General features: G+C 40.2%; 1 protein-coding gene across 6 annotated transcripts in view; it reads left to right on the top strand.

The window, feature by feature from the left end:
* The window catches only part of GLRA2 (glycine receptor alpha 2), a 166529-nt gene that overhangs the window by 1961 nt on the left and 142256 nt on the right, over positions 1-22312 (top strand). For 3 of the 6 annotated variants that reach the window (XM_050964230.1, XM_050964221.1, XM_050964210.1), the window contains exon 2: positions 857-990. In XM_050964230.1, coding sequence (XP_050820187.1) covers positions 857-990 — 134 coding nt within the window. Of the gene's footprint in view, positions 1-856; positions 991-22312 lie in introns of those variants that run through there. The other 3 variants (XM_050964238.1, XM_050964248.1, XM_050964243.1) reach the window with 3 other exon arrangements.

Here is a 22312-nt window from a genome sequence, read left to right as displayed (position 1 = left end):
TTGTTCAAGTGCTTCTAATTTATTTTTTCTAGGGAACAATCATCTTAGATTCCCTTCCCCTGAAATATCTAATATGCTGTATATACAAAGCTACAAAGGCATGGTGGTACTATTAGCTTAGTGTTAAAACCTCAAGACACAGAGCTATTCAAAAAAGTCTGGATATAAAAAAAAATTAAAGGGAAAGATGGGGGAAAGGCCCATTGTCGTAGTTCACTGTGGGTCGAAGATTAAAATCAGATGTGTTTGCTTCTCAAACTCTTTTCAGGAAAAATCAACACACAGCTGGTAAAGTATTGGCTCTTTAATTAACACAATTTAAAACCAACTTAGATGGAATCTGTAAAGACTATTGCTGCTCCTATGTTTTTGTTTTGTTTTGGATATTAACAAAGTCAACAATTTTCACTGTTGTGTGATGAGTTTTGCCAATCATTGTATGGAAGTTTGAAGCCACCTTAGGACCAGCTTAAAGTGAAAATGGTTTCAGTAGCATACATGTAACTCTGAAAATAACATGAATTGGGAGATCAAAGTCCTCAGGATAATGTTTTAAGCAATCAGATAAGTTGAAGACATCTATTTAAAATCATACAGTTTTAACAATTTTCTTTTTATAGTCTAAGTGTTCTATAGAACAAATTGTGATGCATTGATATATTTCTCTTACTTGAAACTTATTTTCACTTCTAAAATAAAGTCTTCTGATGAAAACAAGGATCCATTTTCTGCCTATCTATTCATTAGTACAATCAACATTGATGAAGATTTTTTTAAAGAGTATTATAATTTCCTCCCTAAACATAAAGGCAATGAGAGCTGAATAGTCGCTAATGGTGGCTAATAATTTGTTTAGGGCGACTTTCTGTAAAGAACATGATTCCAGATCTGGAAAATCCCCCTCACAGACCCTGTCTCCTTCAGATTTTTTGGACAAATTGATGGGAAGGACTTCAGGGTATGATGCAAGAATCAGACCAAATTTTAAAGGTAAGTTTCTCTATTGATCAACTAATTGGAAGTCTTTGTGACATACTATGGGTTTTGATAACTTTACATCTGTGGCCTGATTCTCCTTTCCACTATTCCATATTTGCAGAACAATTATTCCATTGAACTCAATTATTTCATTGGCATAAAACTGGAGAAGCACAGTGGAGAATCAGGCTCCTGGTGCTTTAGATGGAGCCTTCTTTTGGAATGTAGCCATACATTAAATAATATACGTAAAGGATCCAGGTTTTGGTTTTGCTAGAAGTCACTTCTGGAAATCTCTCTAGTTACTGATCTAAACAATAGACAGATGTTCCAGATTCCCTTACTAAATACAATTGGATTTGCTGATTTCTGAAGTGTCTAGACAGACAGGGCTGTCTCTGACTCTGACTCTGTCTCTGACTCTGCCTGAACTCTCAAGCAAATCCCAAGTAAAAGGGCTGTGCTCATGTAAAACTCCGAGGGAGATGAAGGAATTAGGGGCCAGGGCACCCACATGGTAGACTTCTTCCAGCCATTACTGGCTGTGGGGTAGGATAGTGGACATAGTCCAATTCTTTTTTAATATGCTGATTTAGGGTTACCTAGGTTTGTGCTTTGGCTTGGCAACTCCCTGCCCTATTCTCACACTATTTTCTTTGCTGTGTGGTGAATGACCACAAGCATCTTAGCATCAGCACATGTGAGGCTGCAGATGCTGAGGTTTCCACAGCTTTGGCCACTAGTCAGTGGATAAGCAGTGTTTCCACTGCTTTTGCCCTTTCAACATTCATGCCAGTGAGTTCAGGATTTGGTCCCCAGAGAGGGGAGATCAAGTTTTCTCTTAAGCATTTAGAATGGCTCAAGAACTCTACAGTTCTACCAAACTTGCCTTTTTTCAACAAAGAAATCTAAGCTCAAAGTGCAGTTATTTTTTGAAAAGTGACTATGTGAACATGTAATCTCTTCCTCAATAGGTCTGTTCCCCTGTGAGTATTTCAGATGCATATCTGCTGGATTTGGTGACAATTTTTTTACTACTTTTTACTCCTATTAATTCTGCAATGAAAGCTATTGGTATGAAAGAATATTGTTCAGCCAGTGGATGCTGCTAGTATGAGAGAGGGAGCTCACACATCAGTGACAGCAATATTAATTAAATTTCAAATCAAGAACCATTTTCTGCCTTCACTCCCTCCTGTGCAAACTGCTGAATTTGGAATCTGGAATCTTTTTTACTATTTATGATGCATGAGCTAGAAAGAAGCTAGTGTGGCTTCCAGATTCCAAGAAAAGCTGATGAAACTGCCAGTCAAACTGTGGACCCAATTCAGGAAAGCACTTAAGCATTGACATTAATGGCATTTAAGCATGTCTTTAACATTTAGCATGTGCTTAAGAGCTTTCCTGTAGCAGGGGCTGTGTTGTTATAGTAAAAACAACAATCCCAAATCACTTTCTGCTCTCACTCACACCACATGCAGTCACATGGACTTCAGAGAAGTTAGACAGGGTGTAAAGGAAGGCAGAATTTGTCCTGAACTGAACAGATAAATAATTGTTAAGGACAAATTCTGCCTGGCCATTCCATGGGGGTATAGCTGGGGAGGAGAATGCAAGAAGCCATCCCATGTTACACCTTGTGTACGTAAGACCAGACACAATAGCAGTCTGTATACACAAGGGTGAACAGATTGCTTCTTCCCTACTTCCTGGGGGACATGTAGCACCTCCAAGGCAGAAAGGTGGGAGCAGAGAGGACTGTGGCTCTCTTTTTCGATGCACTGGTAAGCAGAGCTGACTGGCTGCATAGGAGATAATAAACTACATCCAATAAAAGTGGGGATGCTGTTCCATTCCAAAGTGCTTGACATGAGTTACTTCCAATGTCCCACCAGGGAGGTGGTGGCTCCCCACTGAGTCCAAAGGAGGGCTGTGCCTGCAAGGCACAGTTAAGCCTTGGATGTCAATAAACACAGAACTCCACCAGTGCTGTTTTCACAAAGTCATTTTTCAGAGCAGAACTTCACTTTGTAGCATTTTTAAATCAGAAATTCAGCTTCGATATTTGCACAACTTCCCTTCTTCTGAATCTTTCTGTGAAGGGTCTGATAGGTTATGTCATTCTTTTCTATCATCCAATCCTCTCTACAAATCCATCATGTCTGGTGAACCAGAGTGAAGATGCTGTGCATGGAGTTTTGCACTTCACGCCACCAGTGAAAACCCTGAACAACCATAAGCAGCCTTGTGGCCTATTTACTATATATTCCAGGTTCCAATTAGTTAGCTGAAAAACACAACTTTGGCCAATATCCAGATCTCATGCAAATTTTCCAAAAAGTACAAAAGTAGACAAATGCATTGTCTCTCTAGTTTTGCATAATTTCCCCTTAAAATAAATACATGAATAAATAAAAAGGCAGGTGTTTTTGTACCGAGTTCAGTATTGTGATCATGTTACAAAACATATTTCAGTTTCTAAGGTTTTACTGATCTATTTTACTTTGCTTTTGTGATCGGATCCATCAATACAATAGCAACATTCAGAGTAGCAGAAATGTATTAAAGTGTAAAATGTCAAATTATTACATTATTGATTACATTGTATGTTTGAAAACAATATATTAAATCATTTTAAGCCAAAAAGGTGTTAAAAAAAGTCTCTTAAAATAAGTCTATTATTTGACTTTGTATATGATTATGAACAGGTGAATATTATTAACTGCATTTTAGAAAAGAAACTGTGAACCAAAGTACCTTGGATATTGTTTATGCATTCATCCAGATTACATCTGCTTCATATCAATAACAGTTCAATCACACAGCTTTTTCTCTGGTCTATAACTGGCATTTTTTGCTTTGTCAGAAAAGAGTCTGGTATTCATGAAGAAGGCAATTCTGTTGCATCCTCTTACTTTATGCTACTGAAAGTACATTAATTTAAATACATTTATGTGACAGGTTTCAAAGTTTGAGTCACTGGAAAACAGCTATTTGATTAACTTCTGACATAAAGGCAACTCGCTTTAGCGTAAGAGAAAAATGATTGTTCACTTAAGCAAAATGTTTTATCCAAATAGAACAATTTTTCTCATTTGCATTCTTGAAAAAAAAATTCAGATGGATTAAGTGAAAGCAAAAAGGTGAATATCAAATAATTTAAATATCAGACATTGATGACATGGCGACATTTAGCTCCTTTAGCAGCAATACTGTTCAGTGTAGAGTCTTTTCTGCTCTAGTGACCTTATGAATTATCACTGTCATTTGCCATTATTTTGAATAGAAAATTGTTTTCCAGTTCTTATAAGCCTAATAAGAGATTGTGTGCAAAACCACCAGGGGATGAGAGTGATTGTCACCATGATGGGCACCACAGGGAGCGTTAAGGACACAGTGGCAGTCTCAGCAAAGAATTTCCTTGCTTTGAGCTTTCTAAGTCAAACATGTAGGGTATGTCTACACTTCAATTAGACACCCGTGCCTGGCCTATGCCAGCTGACTCAGGCTTGCAGGACTCGGACTAAGGGGCTGTTTAATTGCAATGTCAATGTTGGGGCTTGTACTGGAGCCCAGGCTATGAGATCATCCCCCCTTGCAGGGTCCCAGACTTTGGGCTCCAGCCCAAGCCCAAATGTCTACACCACAATGAAACAGTCCCTTAGCTTGAGCCCTGTGAGCCTGTCAGCTGACACAGGCCAGCTGTGGGTGTTTAAATGCAGTGTAGACATACCCATAGGTGGCCTGCACTTTATCTTGCATTTACTTAATTTGAAGGTCCTAATAGCTTAACAAAGGAAAGTGAGATGAATGTTAAACCATAAATATTTAAAGGCCCAATCCAATTCTGATTGCAGTCTCAAGTCAGCATTGGATCAGGTGCTATCACTCAAGTTGATGTTTCTTTCTTTTAGCTACCTTGTCAGGAGAACCTTGTTTCTAAAAGATAATAAGTGCAAGTTGTCCTGCACACACAGTTCACTAACATAATTTTAACACCCTGTCTTAAATTACAAAAACAAAGAAATTCTAAGAGGAGAGGGGCACTTTCTCTTTAACTTACTTCATTTTTTTTAGGGTCAGCTGAAGTAATGGAAGAGGGCCTCTGTGCTGTAATATGATAGCCAAGGGTATGCTTTCTGGTAGATAAGAGCACAAGATAATGAAGTAATGTTGCAGTATTCTATCATGGATTACCACCGTTCACCTCAGGCTGACTCAACATGATGTGTAAAAGCACATGCAATGGCATGATGACCATGCATATCAACAACTTAATCACAACATGAGTCATGGGGGTGACAGAAGCCTAAAATTAGAATCTCCTTGCATTTATTGATCTTTAAAGTTATTTTAATTATTTTTTTAATTTCCATTTGTTACAACTGTATAATCTAAAAACAAATCTAAAATTTAAACACACACTACAGCAAATCAAATATGAAAAACCATTTTCCAGCTATAATAATCTGTCCTTCACACCAAATGAAGTAGGAATGAACACATCTGACAGTTTTTCAGCAGACGTTTGCACTGGATTCTCACTATGGTTCAGTCCTGCAGGCTGCTGAGCACTGCTGAAAGCAGCATGAAGAGACAACTAAAATGTCATTATTGTGCTGTGTGAAATCCTGGCCCTGTCAAAGTCAATGGCAAAACTCTCATTGTCTTCAATGAGGCAAGGATTTCATGTTCTCTGTTTGCTCAGGACCTGTACACTGAGGTTTAACAAAATGGGAAAAAAGGAACACAGCCCTCACCAATGTGAGCAAATCTCTACATCCGCACTGAAAAGACCACAGGTGAGGAAGGATAATGGGCATGAAAGGGAGTGGAGGTAAGATTCTCAGCTGGTGTAAATAACACATCTCCATTCATTTCAGAGTAGCTATACTGATTTACACAAGTTCAGGATCTGGTTCAGTGGGCATAGGTGCTTATATGCAATTCAGTGAATGTCTTAGATTTATTTTAGGATTTTCAATTACTCCTATTGCCAGCTAGGAGCAGCTCGCTCCAGTGTGCTTAATAGTTGCAGCTAAAGGAAAATATGAGTAGGTGAAGCTGTGAGGAACTAACCATCATATTCAGTCTGGCTGTGTTGACATGAATTCAGAGGCAGGGAACCAGTGGCTTTTGCTGGGGGAGAGGGGTTGGGGACATGGATGACAAAGACAGCCCAGAAAGCGGGCAGTGCTGGACAAGACGGGAAAGTGGTCTGGGTGACCTGAAGATGTATTAACACATCTTTTCCGTAGTCTATGCCAATGAGTCTTCCACATAATCCTGCCAGTAATCTAAAGCCTAAGTGGAAAGTCTGAGGGAGGGTGGCAGTAAGAATATAGGACCTCTTTGACATGCTGACTTCACAAGACAGTTCCCCTCTGGGGCACAGGAGAATTAGCTGGTGCAGTGGAAAGTAACATGCATCTCTCTGCGCGAGCTTTGGTGAATCGATTTTTCTCACTGCCAATGGCTCATGATGGCTATTGAGCGTAATATTCTCACCAGCCCACAAGCACCATCTCCCTTCAACTGTACTCCACTCTCCTTGGCTTAATTCCTTAAAGGATCATGAGGATTAACAAAGCACCAGGCTCTATCAGTGATTCAGAGTCACTCTCTCACAACCCTTCTCAGCTTCCCTGAAAAATCCAGCCCTATGTGTTAATTCACCTTTCCATTTTGCTGGAATTTTATATTAAGGATTTTATGCAACATCCTCAAAATGGAATAATATTTTTGTGTTATTATTGCATGCCTTGGGACCAATCCTACACGTGCCTCTGCAGGAGAGGGTGACCATCTAGATCCAGGTATGCCAGGGGCCTCCCCATCTGGCTGACTAAGATGATTATCTGCCTGCTTTGAGCTGTGTGGCAGCATTAAGCAAGTGGAATGCGGCAGGGGGTGGTGGTGTCTTGTGTGTGGCATGGGGTGTGGAGGATTTGGCCCCATTGTTTCTGAGGAGACACTCTGTTTTGGCATAGAAGAGGTTAACAGTGTTGGTTACAGTGATGCTGTAAAACATCATGTTCATAGCTATAGTTACATCTAGCTGTTTTCCTTTTAAGTCGTGATTTGATAAAGAATCTTTCCATTTTTCCTGTGCACTTACATTTAGGGGTCCAGCAGCAGGGCACTTTCCTTTTCCACCAGATAGCGTAGTGCTGCTATTACAATATATTGTGCAGTATCTTGCCCCAAAGCTGTTGTTTCTGGGCAAGAGCGCACGTGAAACTCACTGAAGCCTTGTGAAGAGAGAGGAAGTTTGGGCGTGTAATGGCTGCAGTTGTGAAAGAGTAGCTTGCTATTATAATTGTACCATGTCATTTTTTGTGCTTAGTCAGTGGGCTTAAATCAGAATAATAAACATGGACTAAAAATTAGCCTCACAACCGTTACAGGAAATGGCTTATGCACTTTAACTCCTTGGCACCGAGTGTCAAATGTTCCCTTATGTTTGAATCCATTTGTCCACTGCAAGTACCTGAAATAAATTAGCATGTAGCAAGAGGAAGAGAAGCGTTATGTCCCAAGGGAACGGGATTGAATGGAGCCACAGCTGACACATGACAATGTCATTTCTTGATGTGCTAAGAAGAGGCACTGTATGCAAATGACTAAACATAAATCAAAAGATGCCAATTTAAAATAAATACCTTTTTAAAAACTCCTGTAAAATATAACAGATAAAAATTGAAAACCTCACCATGCAGCGTTGGCTATGAAACTGGAGAGCTATATTTGAGCATGGCTAACAACCTTCATAAGGCCAGACTTCAATGGCTAGCAGCTAACATCTCTCATAAGACCAGACAAAATAAGTATTAAAAAACTGGGTATTTGTCATACCATTCAAGATCCATAAGGGACAAATCTAACAGATGGCAAAATCCTGTGATCTCTTGATTGGGTGCATCAAAGGAGCAAAAGGATGCAGCTTACCCTCCTGCTAGTGCATTCACATTGTAAATAGGCAGGATTCTCCTTCGAGAGCAGGTGGATGGCCCTGGCCAATGATCTGTCAGCTTGGACACATGGCCACACAGTCATCCTCCCTACATATATACTATCATTGCCTGTGAGAGTCAGGGGGAACACTGCTATGGGGATAAATTTCATGAACAATATTCTTCCCTGAAATACTTCTAATTGATTTCTGAGGAAGTTGTGTGCATATCTGAGGGAAGAATTTGGCTGTATATAAGGATAAACTATTAATAAACAATTGTTTTATCCTTTGTGTGAAACACAGTAAAAGGAATGCCATCCAACTTCAGTCTGTTGGCATGCCTGGCTCATCTTCTGTTTTAGTGGGTAAGCCTATATTTACCATAGCTATGCAAGGAACATCCTCGTTTCTATTTCTGTTTAAATTCCTGTATACCTGCTATAGTCTGCAAGAGCACTGGTGGGGGCTTATGTTTCATTTCCATCACTCTTTAATTTAGTAAAAGCAGCAAAGAGTCCTGTGGCACCTTATAGACTAACAGATGTTTTGGAGCATGAGCTTTCAGATGCATGTCATCTGACGAAGTGGGTATTCACCCATGAAAGCGCATGCCCCAAAACGTCTGTTAGTCTATAAGGTGCCACAGGATTCTTTGCTGCTTTTACAGATCCAGACTAACATGGCTACCCCTCTGATCTTTAATTTAGGGTTCTCTTCCAATATACCAGTGAGGCCACTAGGAATTCCATGAACTGAAAGTGATCACTGTCATTATAGTGTGTTGTCTTATTCAGAATCAGTGATTTAATTAAGTGATATCAGTGGATTTGACTGTTGCTATGGAATATTGGTCTGCTGCTGCCACTTAAACTACAGAGGAAACTTACAAAAAAACAAACGTCAAAGCAAAACCCAAGATCTTTAATATCAAAGAAGGAGACTGTGATCTTCTGATAAAATTCTATTTAAATTGTTTTATTTTGATCGTATCAATAGCTAAAGATCCTGCATAGATTTAAATATTTCATGCAATGGAGGTTGATGCACTGGAATTACTCACCCACCTAACATCTTGATGTGTTCTGATTGCCTTAGAAAACACATATAATTGACATATGTATAATTAATGTATATAGATATATATTGTGTTTATGTATTTATATATAAACGTACATATACACAAGAACATAAGAATGGCCATAGAAACCACTGGGTCAGACCAATGCTTCACCTATCCCAGTATCCTGACTTCTACTAGTGGCTGGTGCCAGATGCTTCAGAGGGAATGAACAGAACAGGACATTCTTCTCTGAGTGCTAGTCCTTGTGTGTATTCCGCACATGGGGTACACATGCTAACCAGGCGCCTGAATCCAGAAATTCTTCAAAGCAGTGGCCATTGGCCTGCACATGCCCAGTAGCTCTCCTTGTGCTCTCAACCAAGGATGTAAGAGGCAATGTGAGTCGATGCCTCTCCTGTTCCTTCTTGTCATTGCATGGTCTGAGTCAGAATGGTGTCCTCTTTCACTCTGTTGTATAACTTGCAAAGAAAGAAAACAGTGATGACTCCAAGATCTCTTTCTTGAGTGGTAACAGCTAATTTAGACCCTATCATTTTGTATAGTTGGGATTACATTTTCCAATGTGCATCACTTTGCATTTATCAAAATTGAATTTCATCTGCCATTTTCTTGTGAGAAAATGTGAGATTCCTTGTTCACTCTTCACAGTCAGCTTTGCACTTAACTATCTTGACTAATTTTGTACCATCTGCAAACTTTTGCCACCTCATTGTGTATGTTTTTTCCCAAATCATTTATGAATATGTTGAACAGCACTGATTCCAGTACAGATTCTTGGGGGACCCTGCTATTTACTTCTCTCCTATCTGAAAACAGAGCATTTATTTCTACCCTTTGTTTCCTATCTTTTAACCAGTTACTGATTTATGAGAGAGCCTTCTCTATTATCCTATGACTGCCTACTTTGCTTAAGAGATTTGGTGAGAGATCTTGTCAAAGTCTTTCTGAAAGTTCAAGTACAATATATCCACTGGATCACCCTTGTTGTCATGTTTGTTGATGCCCTCAAAGAATTCTAATAGATTGGCGAGGCATGATTTCCCTATGCAAATGGCATGTTGACTCTTCGCCAACATATGGTGTTCATCTATGTGTCTCATAATTCTGTTTTTTACTATAGTTTCAACCAATTTGCCTGGTACTGAAGATAGGCTTGCTGGCCTGTAAAAGCCAGGATCCTTTTTAAAAAATCAGTGTCATATTAGTTATTCACCAGTCATCCTGTACAGAGGCTGATTTAAGCGATAGGTTACATACCACAGTTAATAAATAGTTCTGTAATTTCATATTTGAGTTCCTTCAGACCACTTGGGTGAATACCATCTGGTCCTAGTGACTTATTACTATTTAATTTATCGATTTGTTCAAAAAACTCCTCTACAGACACCTCAGTCTGGGACAGTTCCTAAGATTTGTTATCGAAAAAGAAAGGCTCAGATATGGGAATCTCCCTCACATCCTCTTCAGTGAAGTCTGATGCAAGGAATTCATTTAGCTTCTCCGCAATGGCCTTATTTTCCTTGAGTGCTTCTTTAGCATCTTGATCATTCAGTTGCCCCACTGATCGTTTCGCAGGTTTCCTGCTTCTGATATACTTTAAAAAGTTTCTGTTAGTTTGTGTTTTTTAAGTCGCTCTTCAATTATTTTTTAGCCTTTCTAATTACACTTTTACACTAAATTTGCCAGAGTTTATGTTCCTTTGTATTTTTCTTAGTAGGATTTGACTTCCAGTTTTTAAAAGATGTCTTTTTGTATTTAACTTCCTCTTTTACTCTGTTAGGCATGTTGGCATTTTTTTGGGTCCTCTTACTGTTTTTTTTATTTGGGATATATATATATAGTTTGAGCCTCTATTATTGTGTTTTTTAAAAGTTTCCATGCAGCTTTCAGGCATTTCGCTCTTGGGACTGTTCCTTTTAATTTCCATTTAACCAGCCTCCTTGTTTTTGTGTAGTTCCCCTTTTCTAAGTTAAATCCTACTGTGTGGGTTTCTTTGGTATTTTCCTCCCTACAGGGGTGTTAATTTTAATTATATTATGGTTGCTATTGCCAAGTGGTTCAGCTATATTCTCCTTTTGAACCAGATCCTGTGCTGTACTTAGGACTAAATCAAGAATTTCCTCTCCCCTTGTTGGTTCCAGGACTAGCTGCTCCAAGAAGGAGTCATTTGTGGTGTCTAGAAACTATCTCTGCATCCCATCCTGAGGTGACATGTACCCAGTCAATATGGGGATAACTGAAATCCCCATCACCAGGGTCTGCTGCTGCTCCCCAGCTAGAAGCGTGGGCTGCCACACCTAATCTCAGTTAAGGAGGTTTACTCTTTTATAACAAAGGTTGACAAACAAGCAGAAGGCAGTCTTAAGTCAATACCTTGTCCCTGGCTTCAAGGCCACCCCTCCCTATGGTCTCTGGCTCTCCAGCTTCTGGAAACTTCCTTGTGTCTTCTTGGAGCCAAAGCTGCCCTCTTGTATTTGTAAACAAGCACTTATAACATTTGTCAGTATTTAGTTGTCTGTCTTCATGTGATGTAACCGAATGGGACTCTTTCTCATTTGACTTTGGTTCCTACCTGTGTATAATCAATGTCTGTCCTCTCCTCTTTACTAGGATATAGCATAGCCCCTTTAATACATCCTTCCCTAAGGGATGTGCCTATCTGAATTGTGTGCTCCTCCACACCTGTCAGATTTCCCCTAGCCCTTAATTTAAAAACTCCTCTACAACCTTTTTAATTTTACATACCAGCAATCTGGTTCTGTTCTGGCTTAGGTGGAGCCTATCCTTCCTGTATAGACTCCTCCTTTCCCCAAAAGTTCCCCAGTTCCTAATAAACCTAAATCCCTCCTCTGAACACTATCATCTTATCCATGCATTAAGACCCTGCAGTTCTGCCTGTCGACCTAGTCCTGCACGTGGAACTCAAAACATTTCAGAGAATGCTACCATGGAGGTCCTGGATGTCAATCTCTTATCTAGCAATCCAAATTTGGCTTCCAGAACCTCTTTCCTACCTATCCCTATGTCATTGGTACTTATATGTACCATGACCACTGGCTCTTCCTCAGCATGACATATAAGTCTGTCTAGATGTCTCAAGAATTCCACAACTTTTGCACCTGGCAGGCAATTCACCATGCAGTTCTCCCTGTCATCACAAATCCAACTATCTTTATTTCTAATAATTGAATCACTGATTACTATTCCCTGTCTCCTCCTAACAACAGGGGACCCCTCCCCTTGAGAGGTATCTTTAGGATATCATGACATCATATGGAAGGAAGGTCCCAACTATGAGATTGTTTCCCTCTAGTCCAGTTGGATGTTCTCCTTCCGTGAGACTTTCATCCTTCTCAACATCACAGAGGCTGTGAGACCAGGGATTGGACCATTCTACTGGATCCTGGAAAGTCTCATCTATGTACCTCTCTGTCTCCTTTAGCTCCTCCAGTTAAGCCACTCTGGTCTCAAGAGCCCGGATTGGGTCTTTGAGGGCCATGAGCTGCTTGCACCGAATGCACAAACATGCCACCTGCCCACAAGGCAGGTGATCTTACATACTGCATTCAGTGCAATAAACTGGATAGCCACCACCCGGCTGCTGGACATTTTCCTGCATTATTTTAACTCTTGCAGGGTTGTTTCGTTGTTTATTTGTTCTCTCTCTCTGTGTGCTTGTTTGTTTGTTTTAGGTGGGGGGCGACTATTGGCTTAAGTTTAGAGAATGTTTATTAAGTGTATCTGGCTCTCATGCTCCATTTCTGAACTCTCTCACAAAACTCCCCTGTTTGCTGCTCCTATTTGCTAGCTCCTCTAGCATTTTCTTAGGAGCTAGCATTTTCTACTCTTGTTCTCCCTGAATTAGCCCTGTCCCCTTGTCAAGGGATCAAAAAAGAGATTTGGATCAAAGGATGGCAGGCTAGAGCCTCCTTAGGAAGTTCTCAGCCTTGCCTAGGAGGTTGCAAGGCTCAGCACACAGCCCCCTCCCAAACAGAGCACATTACAAACTTCAATTAAGCAGGCACAGGGCAAGCAAACAGGCACACCACAACAAACTAACAGAAAACAAACTCACCCCCAGGGTCATGTAGTCTCCTCCTTTACCTGGAGCACTCTCTTGCAAAACTGCCCTGATTTGCTGCTCCTGTTCGCACATAAATGCACACATACTCATAACAAACTGAAAGTGTGGAGGGTCCATGGCTTCATATCATGGGAATTTAGCTGCAATTTTCATTTCCAAATGACAGTAGCTTATAAGATCAGGCCAGTCTGAGGTGTTTTTCTGGGGGACCCCCCCAGCATATTTACCCTATGCTCAAATGTTAACTTCCTGTCTCAAAACAAACCTTTTTAAAACTTTGATCAGATTGAATGGACTATCTACAGCCACACAGAAATAGCTGTGAAGAAGAATTTTGCACCTTTCATGATACATACTCCCTTGGAACTACAGTTTTGCCACGCTTTTAAAGTGTGTGTGCTTATTTTGTATGCTCAAAGCAGAAGGTTAATTCATTTTTCTATAGATGAAAAGCTAAATATTCTTTTGTAAATCACTGCAACTATAATTAATGTAGGTCAATTTCTGCCACTCTTACATAAATTAGCTCCTTATTCTGCATGCAGCTCCGTTGCTCCATGGGGCTACTTGTGCAATAAAATGCTATTCAACATGAATGTTCAAAATGCAAAAAATCTAGAACCTCTGTGCCCATGTGAAGCCTCTTTGCAGCCTCTAATGAACACCCTCTCCCAGAAGACATAATTTCAGTAAAGCAGGTAATCTAGCACAGATTTAAAATGCACCAGTTAGTTCAGTTTACAAGATGGTCCCATTTCTTTTCACTTAATATACCGGAAGAATTGGTAACAATGACAGTTTATTGGTGAAATGAATCACTGAAGTGTGTTTTAAGAAGGAATTTGAATGAAGAGAGGGTGGTTGGTTGGTGAATAGGTAATGGGAAACTGTTCCATGCATAAGAGATAGCACAGAAGGAAAGTATAAAGGTGAGTGGAGAAGGATACAAGTGAGCACTAATGTAGAAGGCTGTGGTAGAGTTTAGGAACAATTTAGAGAGAGTAGGATGAAAAGAGAGCAGAGTTATACAGGGTCATAGAGGTGAAGACCAGTAGCTTGAGAATAATACATAAGTGACTAGGTAGCTAATGAAGGCATTCATATAGGGAGTGATATGAGCTGAGAAGGAAGGGAAATTATTTTCAGAGCAGCATTCTGCATGGATTGCAAAGGGAACTAGTGGCAATATAAGGAGGTTAAAGAGCAGGAGGTCGCCATTACGGAGGTGTTTCAAATGTAGAGAACTGTTCTCGTGGTAGAGGTGAGAAGGTAAGGTGAATTATGAAGAAATTAAGTGAAAAGCTGGCAGACTTTGGAAACAAAGTGAAGGAACAGGACCCAGGCAGAAAGGAAAAGAGTCAAAACTGTTTCTGAGTTTGTGCACATGGGTAATAGGGAGAATAGTGGAATTATTGATCAGTACAAGTCTTGATCCTGTGTTCACTGAGCTCCAAAGCTCCAATTCACTTCTTTGGTAAAGGATCAGGCCTTAGAGAAGGGAGGGAGTGGGAGGATTTGGGTGTGAAACTAAGGAATTCAGAAATAAGACATCATATGGTTTGTGTAAATGTATATGGGTGAAAGTGATCATGAAATAATACATTTCATTATTCTAATGAAAGAAAGGAATGGGAGCAGCAGAATAAGAACAACAGACTTCAAAAAGCAGCCTTTAACAAACTCAGAGAATTGGTAAGTAAAGGCCCATGGGAAGGAAATATAAGGGATAAAGGAGTTCAGGAGAGCTGGAAGTTTCTCAAGGGAAAATATTAAAGGCTCAACTGCCAACTATTCCAATGTGAAAGAAAAATAGAAATAGGGCTGTGATGGGCTGCCTTCTTTTAAGGTGCCACCTGATGTACTGAGATACTGCTGAGATTGCCAGCCTGGACCCCCTTTATGCTGTCTTGCTAAGCCAGGCTCTTAAACCTCTTCTAGCACACACACAGGCAGGGCCACACCCAGCTGCAGAAAGACACAAGCACTGAGATCAGCTCTGGGAAGACTCAGCTTAAGGGACTTGCCCAGCACTCAGGTGCCCATCTCCCTTGGAGTGCAGACCCAAAGGGATAGCGTCTTGTGCTCTATAAAATAATCTGCACAGGGCAAGCTCATAAAAATTCGCCCTCTTCCTCAACATGAAGAGAGATGTGCATACCTTCTTGCCCCTGCCCCCCATTAGAAATGGCACAAACTGGGTTTAATAATAAACCCAATACATTTATTAACTATAAAAGGCAGATTTTAAGGGATAGAAAACAGAACAAAGCAGATTACTAAGCAAAAAAACAAAAAACAAACAAACAAAACAAAGCTAACAAACTAAGCTACAAATAGTAATTTCTCACCCTAAATGTTTCTCAGGCAGATTACAGAGATTCTTGGAAGCCAGTTGCACTGCCCTGCAGCTTGAAACTTCAGCTATTATTCCTCACAGGCTAGACACCCTTCCAGGCTGGGCTCAACTCTTCTCCCCCAAGTTCAGTTCTTGTTTCCATGTGTTTCCCAGTGTCTCTTTGGGAGGGAAGACAGAGGAGAACCTTGATGATGTCACTCCCCTGCCTTATATAGCTCTTGTGTATGGCGGAAACCCTTTGTCTTCCAGTGGAAACACACTGGCATTCCAAGCGGGGAGAGGGTCCAGTACCAGGTGACCCAGTCACATGTCTTTGCAAGGTCATAGCAGTCATTACCTGCAGGCTGCTTGGAGCATCCACAGGAAAACTAAGCTCTTTCACAGTCCATTGTCTTCGCTGATGGGCCACCAGCCCTGTCTGGCTTTTGCATTGTTGTACCTGAAGGGCTAGTTGCGGGTGTCACGCAAAGTAGCACATTTGAAATACAGATATATGGTCAATATTTCTAGCTTCAGATACAAAAATGACACATGCATACAAATTAGATAAACACATTCAGTAGATCATAACCTTTTCAATGAGCCATTTGCATAAAGTATATCTCAGTTATGCCATATCCATATCATAAGGATATTTCCATAAAGAATATGGAGTGTAACGTCACAATGGCCCCATCAGGAACTCTTTAATGACCTGAAAAGCAAAAACAAATCCTATGAAAAGTGGAAATATTGACAAATGCCCAAGCAGTAGGACAAAAGAATAGTATAAGCATGTAGGAGATAAAATCAGAAAGGCTAAGGCACAAAATAACATACACAAAAGGGATGTAAAAAGCAGTAAGAGGTTGTTCTATAAATACATTAGGATGAAGGGAAAGCTGAAGGAAAGTGTAGATCCTCTACTTAGTGGGGAAGAAGAGCCAATAACAGAGAGATCAAGAAAGCTGAGGTTTTTAATACCTCTTTTGCTTCAGTTTTTACTAAAAAATGGTGACAGATACTGAAAACAATTAATATTAACAAGGAGGAAGAAATGCAAACCAAAATAGATTCATAGATTCATAGACTTAAGGTCAGTAGAGACCATTATGGTCATCTAGTCTGATCTCCTGCACAATGCAGGCCACAGAATCTCATCCAACCCACTCCTGTAACAAACCCCTAACCTATGTCTGAGTTACTGAAGTCCTCAAATCATGGTTTAAAGACCTCAAGGTGCAGAGAATCCTCCAGCAAGTGACCTGTGCCCCAGAGACAGAAGAGGTTAAAGAATATTTAGATAAAGTAGATGTATTCAAGTTGGCAGGTCCTGATGAAATTCATCTTAGGGTACTTAAGGGACTAGCTGAAGCAATCTCGGAACTGTTGGTAATTATTTTTGAGAACTTGTGGAGGATGGGTGAGGTCCTAGAGGACTGGAGTACCTATCTTTAAAAAGGGAGAACAAAGGAGACTTGGGAAATTACAAACCAGTCAGCCTATATTAGAGTCCTGGAAAGATACTGGAACAATTATTAAGCAATCAATCTGTAAGCATCTAGAGGATAATCAGGAATAGCGCATGGATTTGTGAAGAACAAATCATGCCAAACCAGCCTAATTTCCTTCTTTGACAGGGTTACTGGCTTAGTGAAGAGGGGAAGCAGTAGTGATATATTTTGATTTTAGTAAGGCTTTTGACACAATCCCATAACATATTCTCATGAGCAAACTAGGGAAATGTGTCTAGATGAAATTCCCATAAGGTGGATGCACAACTGGTTGAAAGACCATTCTCAAAGAATAATTATCAGTGGTTTGCTGTCAAACTGGGAGGATGAATCCAGTGGGAGTCACAGGAGTCAGTCCTGGGTCTGGTACTATTCAATATTTTCATTAATGACCTTATGAAATGTATGGATGACACCAAACTGGGAGGGTTTACAAGCACTTTGGAGGAATGGATTAGGATTGAAAATGGCTTTGAGAATTTGGAGGAGATTGGTCTCAAATCAACAAGATGAAATTCAGTAAAAATGCATGTGTGAAGTATTTTGCTTGGAATGGAAAAAATCAAATGCAACTACAAAATGAGGAATAACTGGCTATGAGGTAGTACTGCTGAGAAGAATGTGAGGGTTATAGTGTAGCAGAATTTGAATATGAGTCAACAACATGATGCAGTTGTGGAAAAGGTTATTTTAGTTCTGGGGTGTATTAACAGGAGTGTCATATGTAAGGGGCAGGAGAAAATTGTCTTGCTCTGCTTGGCACAGGTAAAGTCTCAGCTGGAAATCTATGTCCAATTCTGGGCTCCACAACTTAGAAAAGATGTGAACAAACTGGAGAGCGTCCAGATGAGAAGAACAAAAATGATAACAGATTTGGAAAACCTGACCTATGAGGAAAGGATAAAAAGACTGGTTATATTTAGTTTTGGAAAAAGAAAACTGAAAGGTGATCTGATAATCTTCAAATATGTTAAGGTCTGTTTTAATGAGCACTGTGTTCAATTGTTCTCTGTGTCCACTGAATGTAGGAAGAAGTCGTAATGGGCTTAATCTGCAGCAAGGGAGATTTAGGTTCGATATTAGGAAAAACTTATAAGTATAAGAGTACTTAAACTCTGGAATAGACGTCCAAGGGAGGTTGTGGAATCCATGTCACTGAAGGTTTTTAAGAACCAGTTGGACACACACCTGTCAGGGATTGTCTAGGCTTACTTGGTCCTGCCTCAGTCCAGATGACTTCTCAAGGTCCCTTTCAGTCCTACATCTCTATGATTCTATGATTCTACATTAAGTGCTTTATCATTGACACAGAACAGAACAATGGAGCAGTGCATTATGACTGAAAATTGAATTGTAGAGTGGATTGGTGAGAATTTCAATATGAATCTTTTTTCACATTAATCCACACACACAAACACCTATCTTTCTTTCACAATGCATCTTTTGTTTATCACTTGGTTCTACTATGTGGTAGTTTGGATGAGCATTAATAAAAAATATTTAAAATAATGATGCACGGGAGGCGTTTGGCTGATCCCATGCTGGAATGCAAATTTCATGATTTTTTATTTGACCATATTAAGGAACTTCTCATTGTAACATGCTTCTGGGGACACTCACAGCTGTGAGCCACTGTGTTACCCCTCTGCCTCAGCAATAGTAAATTTTGCTGGAGATTAGACTGTGTCAGCTCCCTGACACACTAGTCTGTTTTCCTTACTGGCAAACTTCTTTAGACTCTACCAGTCTTAACCTTGGCTAGCGGTAATAATCAGTGAACTCCAGCCCCCGAGCTCCTCGGAGATGTCTCTTTGCACTGCACAGCTCTTATCTCTGTACATTCACAGATGACATTAAGTTTGCTGCTATTTGATAGAGTCAATAAATTACAGCTTATTAACTTATCTAGTGGAAGCACATCCTCTCCTTCAAACACAGTGCTGAGGTGGTTTATAGTAAAAATAAAACACATTTATTAACAGAGGGTCATCGGTTAAGTGATCACAAGTAGAAGGAATAAAGCTAGAAATGGTTTCAAACAAGGAAAAGTGAAGATACGCTTTCTAATGTGTCAGACCTAACTCAGCAAGCTACAGTTTTTGTTCAAGGTAGTTTCCTCACCACTCTTCCTTTTCCAGAAATAGCTGCTAACTCTTAGCCTGGGTCCTCAAAGAGTCCAAGGTCCTGGTTTTCCTTGTCTCCTCAGGTAAAGGATAACTTAGTCTTTCAGTGTGTCCATATCTCAAAGTCTGCCCATGTTTTCAGGGTTAAATTTATCCCCTGGGGTTCAGTCTCCTGCCTCTTTTCAGGGGCTGACTCCATCTTGATTAAGGTGTGCCTCGGGTGCTCCTATGTGGTGCTTCCAGATGCAATTTTACGATATAAATGTTCTCTTCCTGCAACTCTTGATACAAATGAATAGTCCATTGAATTTGGTCACACCTAATTTGAGGTGTTGGACTCTTTCCTTTGTCTGGAGAAAACCTGTTTATTAACTCCTGACATGCCTGATTTAAACACCTTTTAGTCACAAACTTTAAAGGATAATATCCATGAGTATCCATAAAGCCGCCCCCAGCATTGTCATATACATTTCCCAAGGATATTATTGACCACTGTGTTATTTCAAATGATCCCTTACAAGGTATATTTTGTATAAATAGCATTGCAGTAGTGTGTATGGTGCTGAGGTTCACACTCATGCCTTGGCACAGATTATGCACTTTACATGTTGATCAACAGCACAGAGCCATTAATGCAAAGCAACTGGCTGTTTTCATAGACTATTGGGAAACAACTGCCTTTGCAATCTGCTCATACTGATAGTTCTGGAGCTGTCAGCTCTCATGCCTGAAAAGCTGCTACCTTCCCATTCTCTGGTTCCAATGAGCACTCTGTAGAGACCAGACAAGAAGCACACACCTGGGTCTTCACAAGCCAATCAATAATAAAGACAATCAATTCAAATTCCCAAAAGGAAGAAATAAGTGGTAACAATTGCTCTGTTACAATGGAGTAATGAAGACAGATTTTCAGAGCTAAATTGCTTGCAGTGGAGTGGAATGGAAGGGCATGAAAGAAGAGGACTTGCAAGGTATTTTTGAGTTGAAATATATAGGAAGAATTAAAGGTGTAAGACAAAGTTTTCAAAAGTGAGTTAGGCATCTAAGAATCTAACTCCTATTGCAAGTCAATGGGACTTAGGCTCCTAAATCAGCTAGGTGCTTTAAAATTTTTACCCATAGTCTATTTTCGTGCACAGAGATTTATGCATATAACTGTATATTATGAAAATAAGGAGACTGGATAGCTCAGGAGATTGCATATAGAACCTTCACCTCTAGATCACTGGTCTAGGGGCAGAACTGCTAAGCAGAGACTCAATGTTAGACAGCCTAAGGGCTTGTCTACATGTCAAGTTACTGTTTGCTGCACAGTAACGTCCCATGTGATCACTGCTACAGTGCAGTGAAAGTTCTGGAGAGCAGCTTAGCGTACTACTGCTTCAAAGCCTAGTATACTAAGCTGCGCTGCAGGACTTTGACAGCACTGATCACAGGGGATGTTACTGCATGACAAGTTGCTGTGCGGTAGATTCATACATTGGTTTGCTGCAAAATAACTTGCTGTGTAGACAAGCCCTAAGTGAAATGATCTCAGTACAGTAACCCTATAATTGGCTCCTACATACATTTCTACTGGGAATCTCATCAGAAAGGGACAGAAATTAATAGGCATGATGAATGTACTCTCCTATAATTCCAAGAGATGGTCCCTCTAGTGCAGAGCTGAGGCTCTTGTGTGGCATGAAGAAACTTACCCCACTCCTCTGGTTCTTGTCCTAGGACAGAGGTCATCACTCTTCAGGGATGTTAATCCAGCAACTTTCAGGAGCTCTTTAATGCATATAAAAATTGGACTTAGATTTTCTTTCCTCAAAACTTTGCTGGGATTTTACCTGCATGACTCTCATTAAATTCAACAGAAGATACTCAGGCAAAACCATATGCAACACTTCAAAACTGTATTGCTGAATGTGTAGTGTTTGACCTCAGTGTATGTCAATATGCATATAGCTCTGGTAGTAGCTACTGGAGAGGAAATGCTTCTTTTTTGTGACTCATTCTGTAACCACCTTGATCTGTCATGCCTCTGTCTTTGGTGAGAGGACAGGATGTTCTTGGTGAAGAACCTTTAACTCTGGAATTTGCATCTCTTTGGTCTGACAGTCTGAGTCTATTGACATTGAGGGTATATGTTGCAAGGCTGTATATTTGCTCAGGTTTTTTCCTGGGGTCAATCAAAGGCAGGACACGTGTTAATCCTTTGTGTGAGGAAAAGAATTCTGTTACTATTGCCCATTATGTTTATTTAGATTGATAGATTGACTGATTGATTTTGTGTATCTGTGTGTAATTTTTTATTGTTGATCTGCATAGGCAAAGGATAATAGGCACACGATCTACAAATTGAAATGTAAGTAAAATCGAAATGCCTCTCAGATAAATAAGGACGTACCTAAATTGTGGTGCAGTATGTCAAAAATTATGGATTATCATGGGGAAGAAAGGCAAAAGTGCCAAGGATGTCATGAATATTTTATCTTACATTTACCCTGCTTATCTGATTGGCTGCAATGATCACAGTGGGTGTGATCCAGCTCCAGGTGAAGTCACTGGAAAGTCCCCCACTGGGTTTAGCGGGAACTGGACTCACACACTGATAGAGTGCATGCATTCAGTACAAAACAACAGTAGTATCACACCAAGCTACTCAAACCAACACCATGCAACCCAAACCATCTAGCAACCTGATCTTCCATTTGCCAAATCCTTCCCCCAAACACTCCCACAGCACACTGATCCAACCATTCAGCTTCTGAACCAGTTTGCCATCCCTGGGTCCTAACAAGTACAATTCACATACAATCAACTGCTGAACCAGGATTCAGCTCTGACAATAAGCCAGACTTCCATTCGAGCTACCAACCCTGTTTTCCCTCAGTTCTGTAGGATAAACACAGGACATAATTTCTCAGATGATGAACACTCCTACTAGGAACACATCAACCCTACCTCTGAGCTGTGAAGTTAAAAAACAAAGAATTGGCAAAAACTTTAAAAAATCACAGGAGATGGAAAAAGGGCCACACTGATAAAGCAGTAAGCTGCCAGCGCACCTCAAAACAGATTTTTTTACCAAGTATAAGGATACATTTTATACACACCACATAAAACACACTCAGAATCAGAAGGGCCTGATTCTACTACACTTATTGATTTCAGCAGAACTTCTTGCAGAGCAAGGCATTGGTCAGCGTGACTAAAGGTGACAGATTCAGGCAGTGCCAGTAAAGGGAGAGATG

Source organism: Gopherus flavomarginatus, chromosome 1, assembly GCF_025201925.1.
Source record: "Gopherus flavomarginatus isolate rGopFla2 chromosome 1, rGopFla2.mat.asm, whole genome shotgun sequence".
Classification (NCBI taxonomy): domain Eukaryota; kingdom Metazoa; phylum Chordata; order Testudines; family Testudinidae; genus Gopherus; species Gopherus flavomarginatus.
Note: the sequence above shows the minus strand (reverse complement) of the source record. Positions and strands in the feature narration are given on the sequence as shown.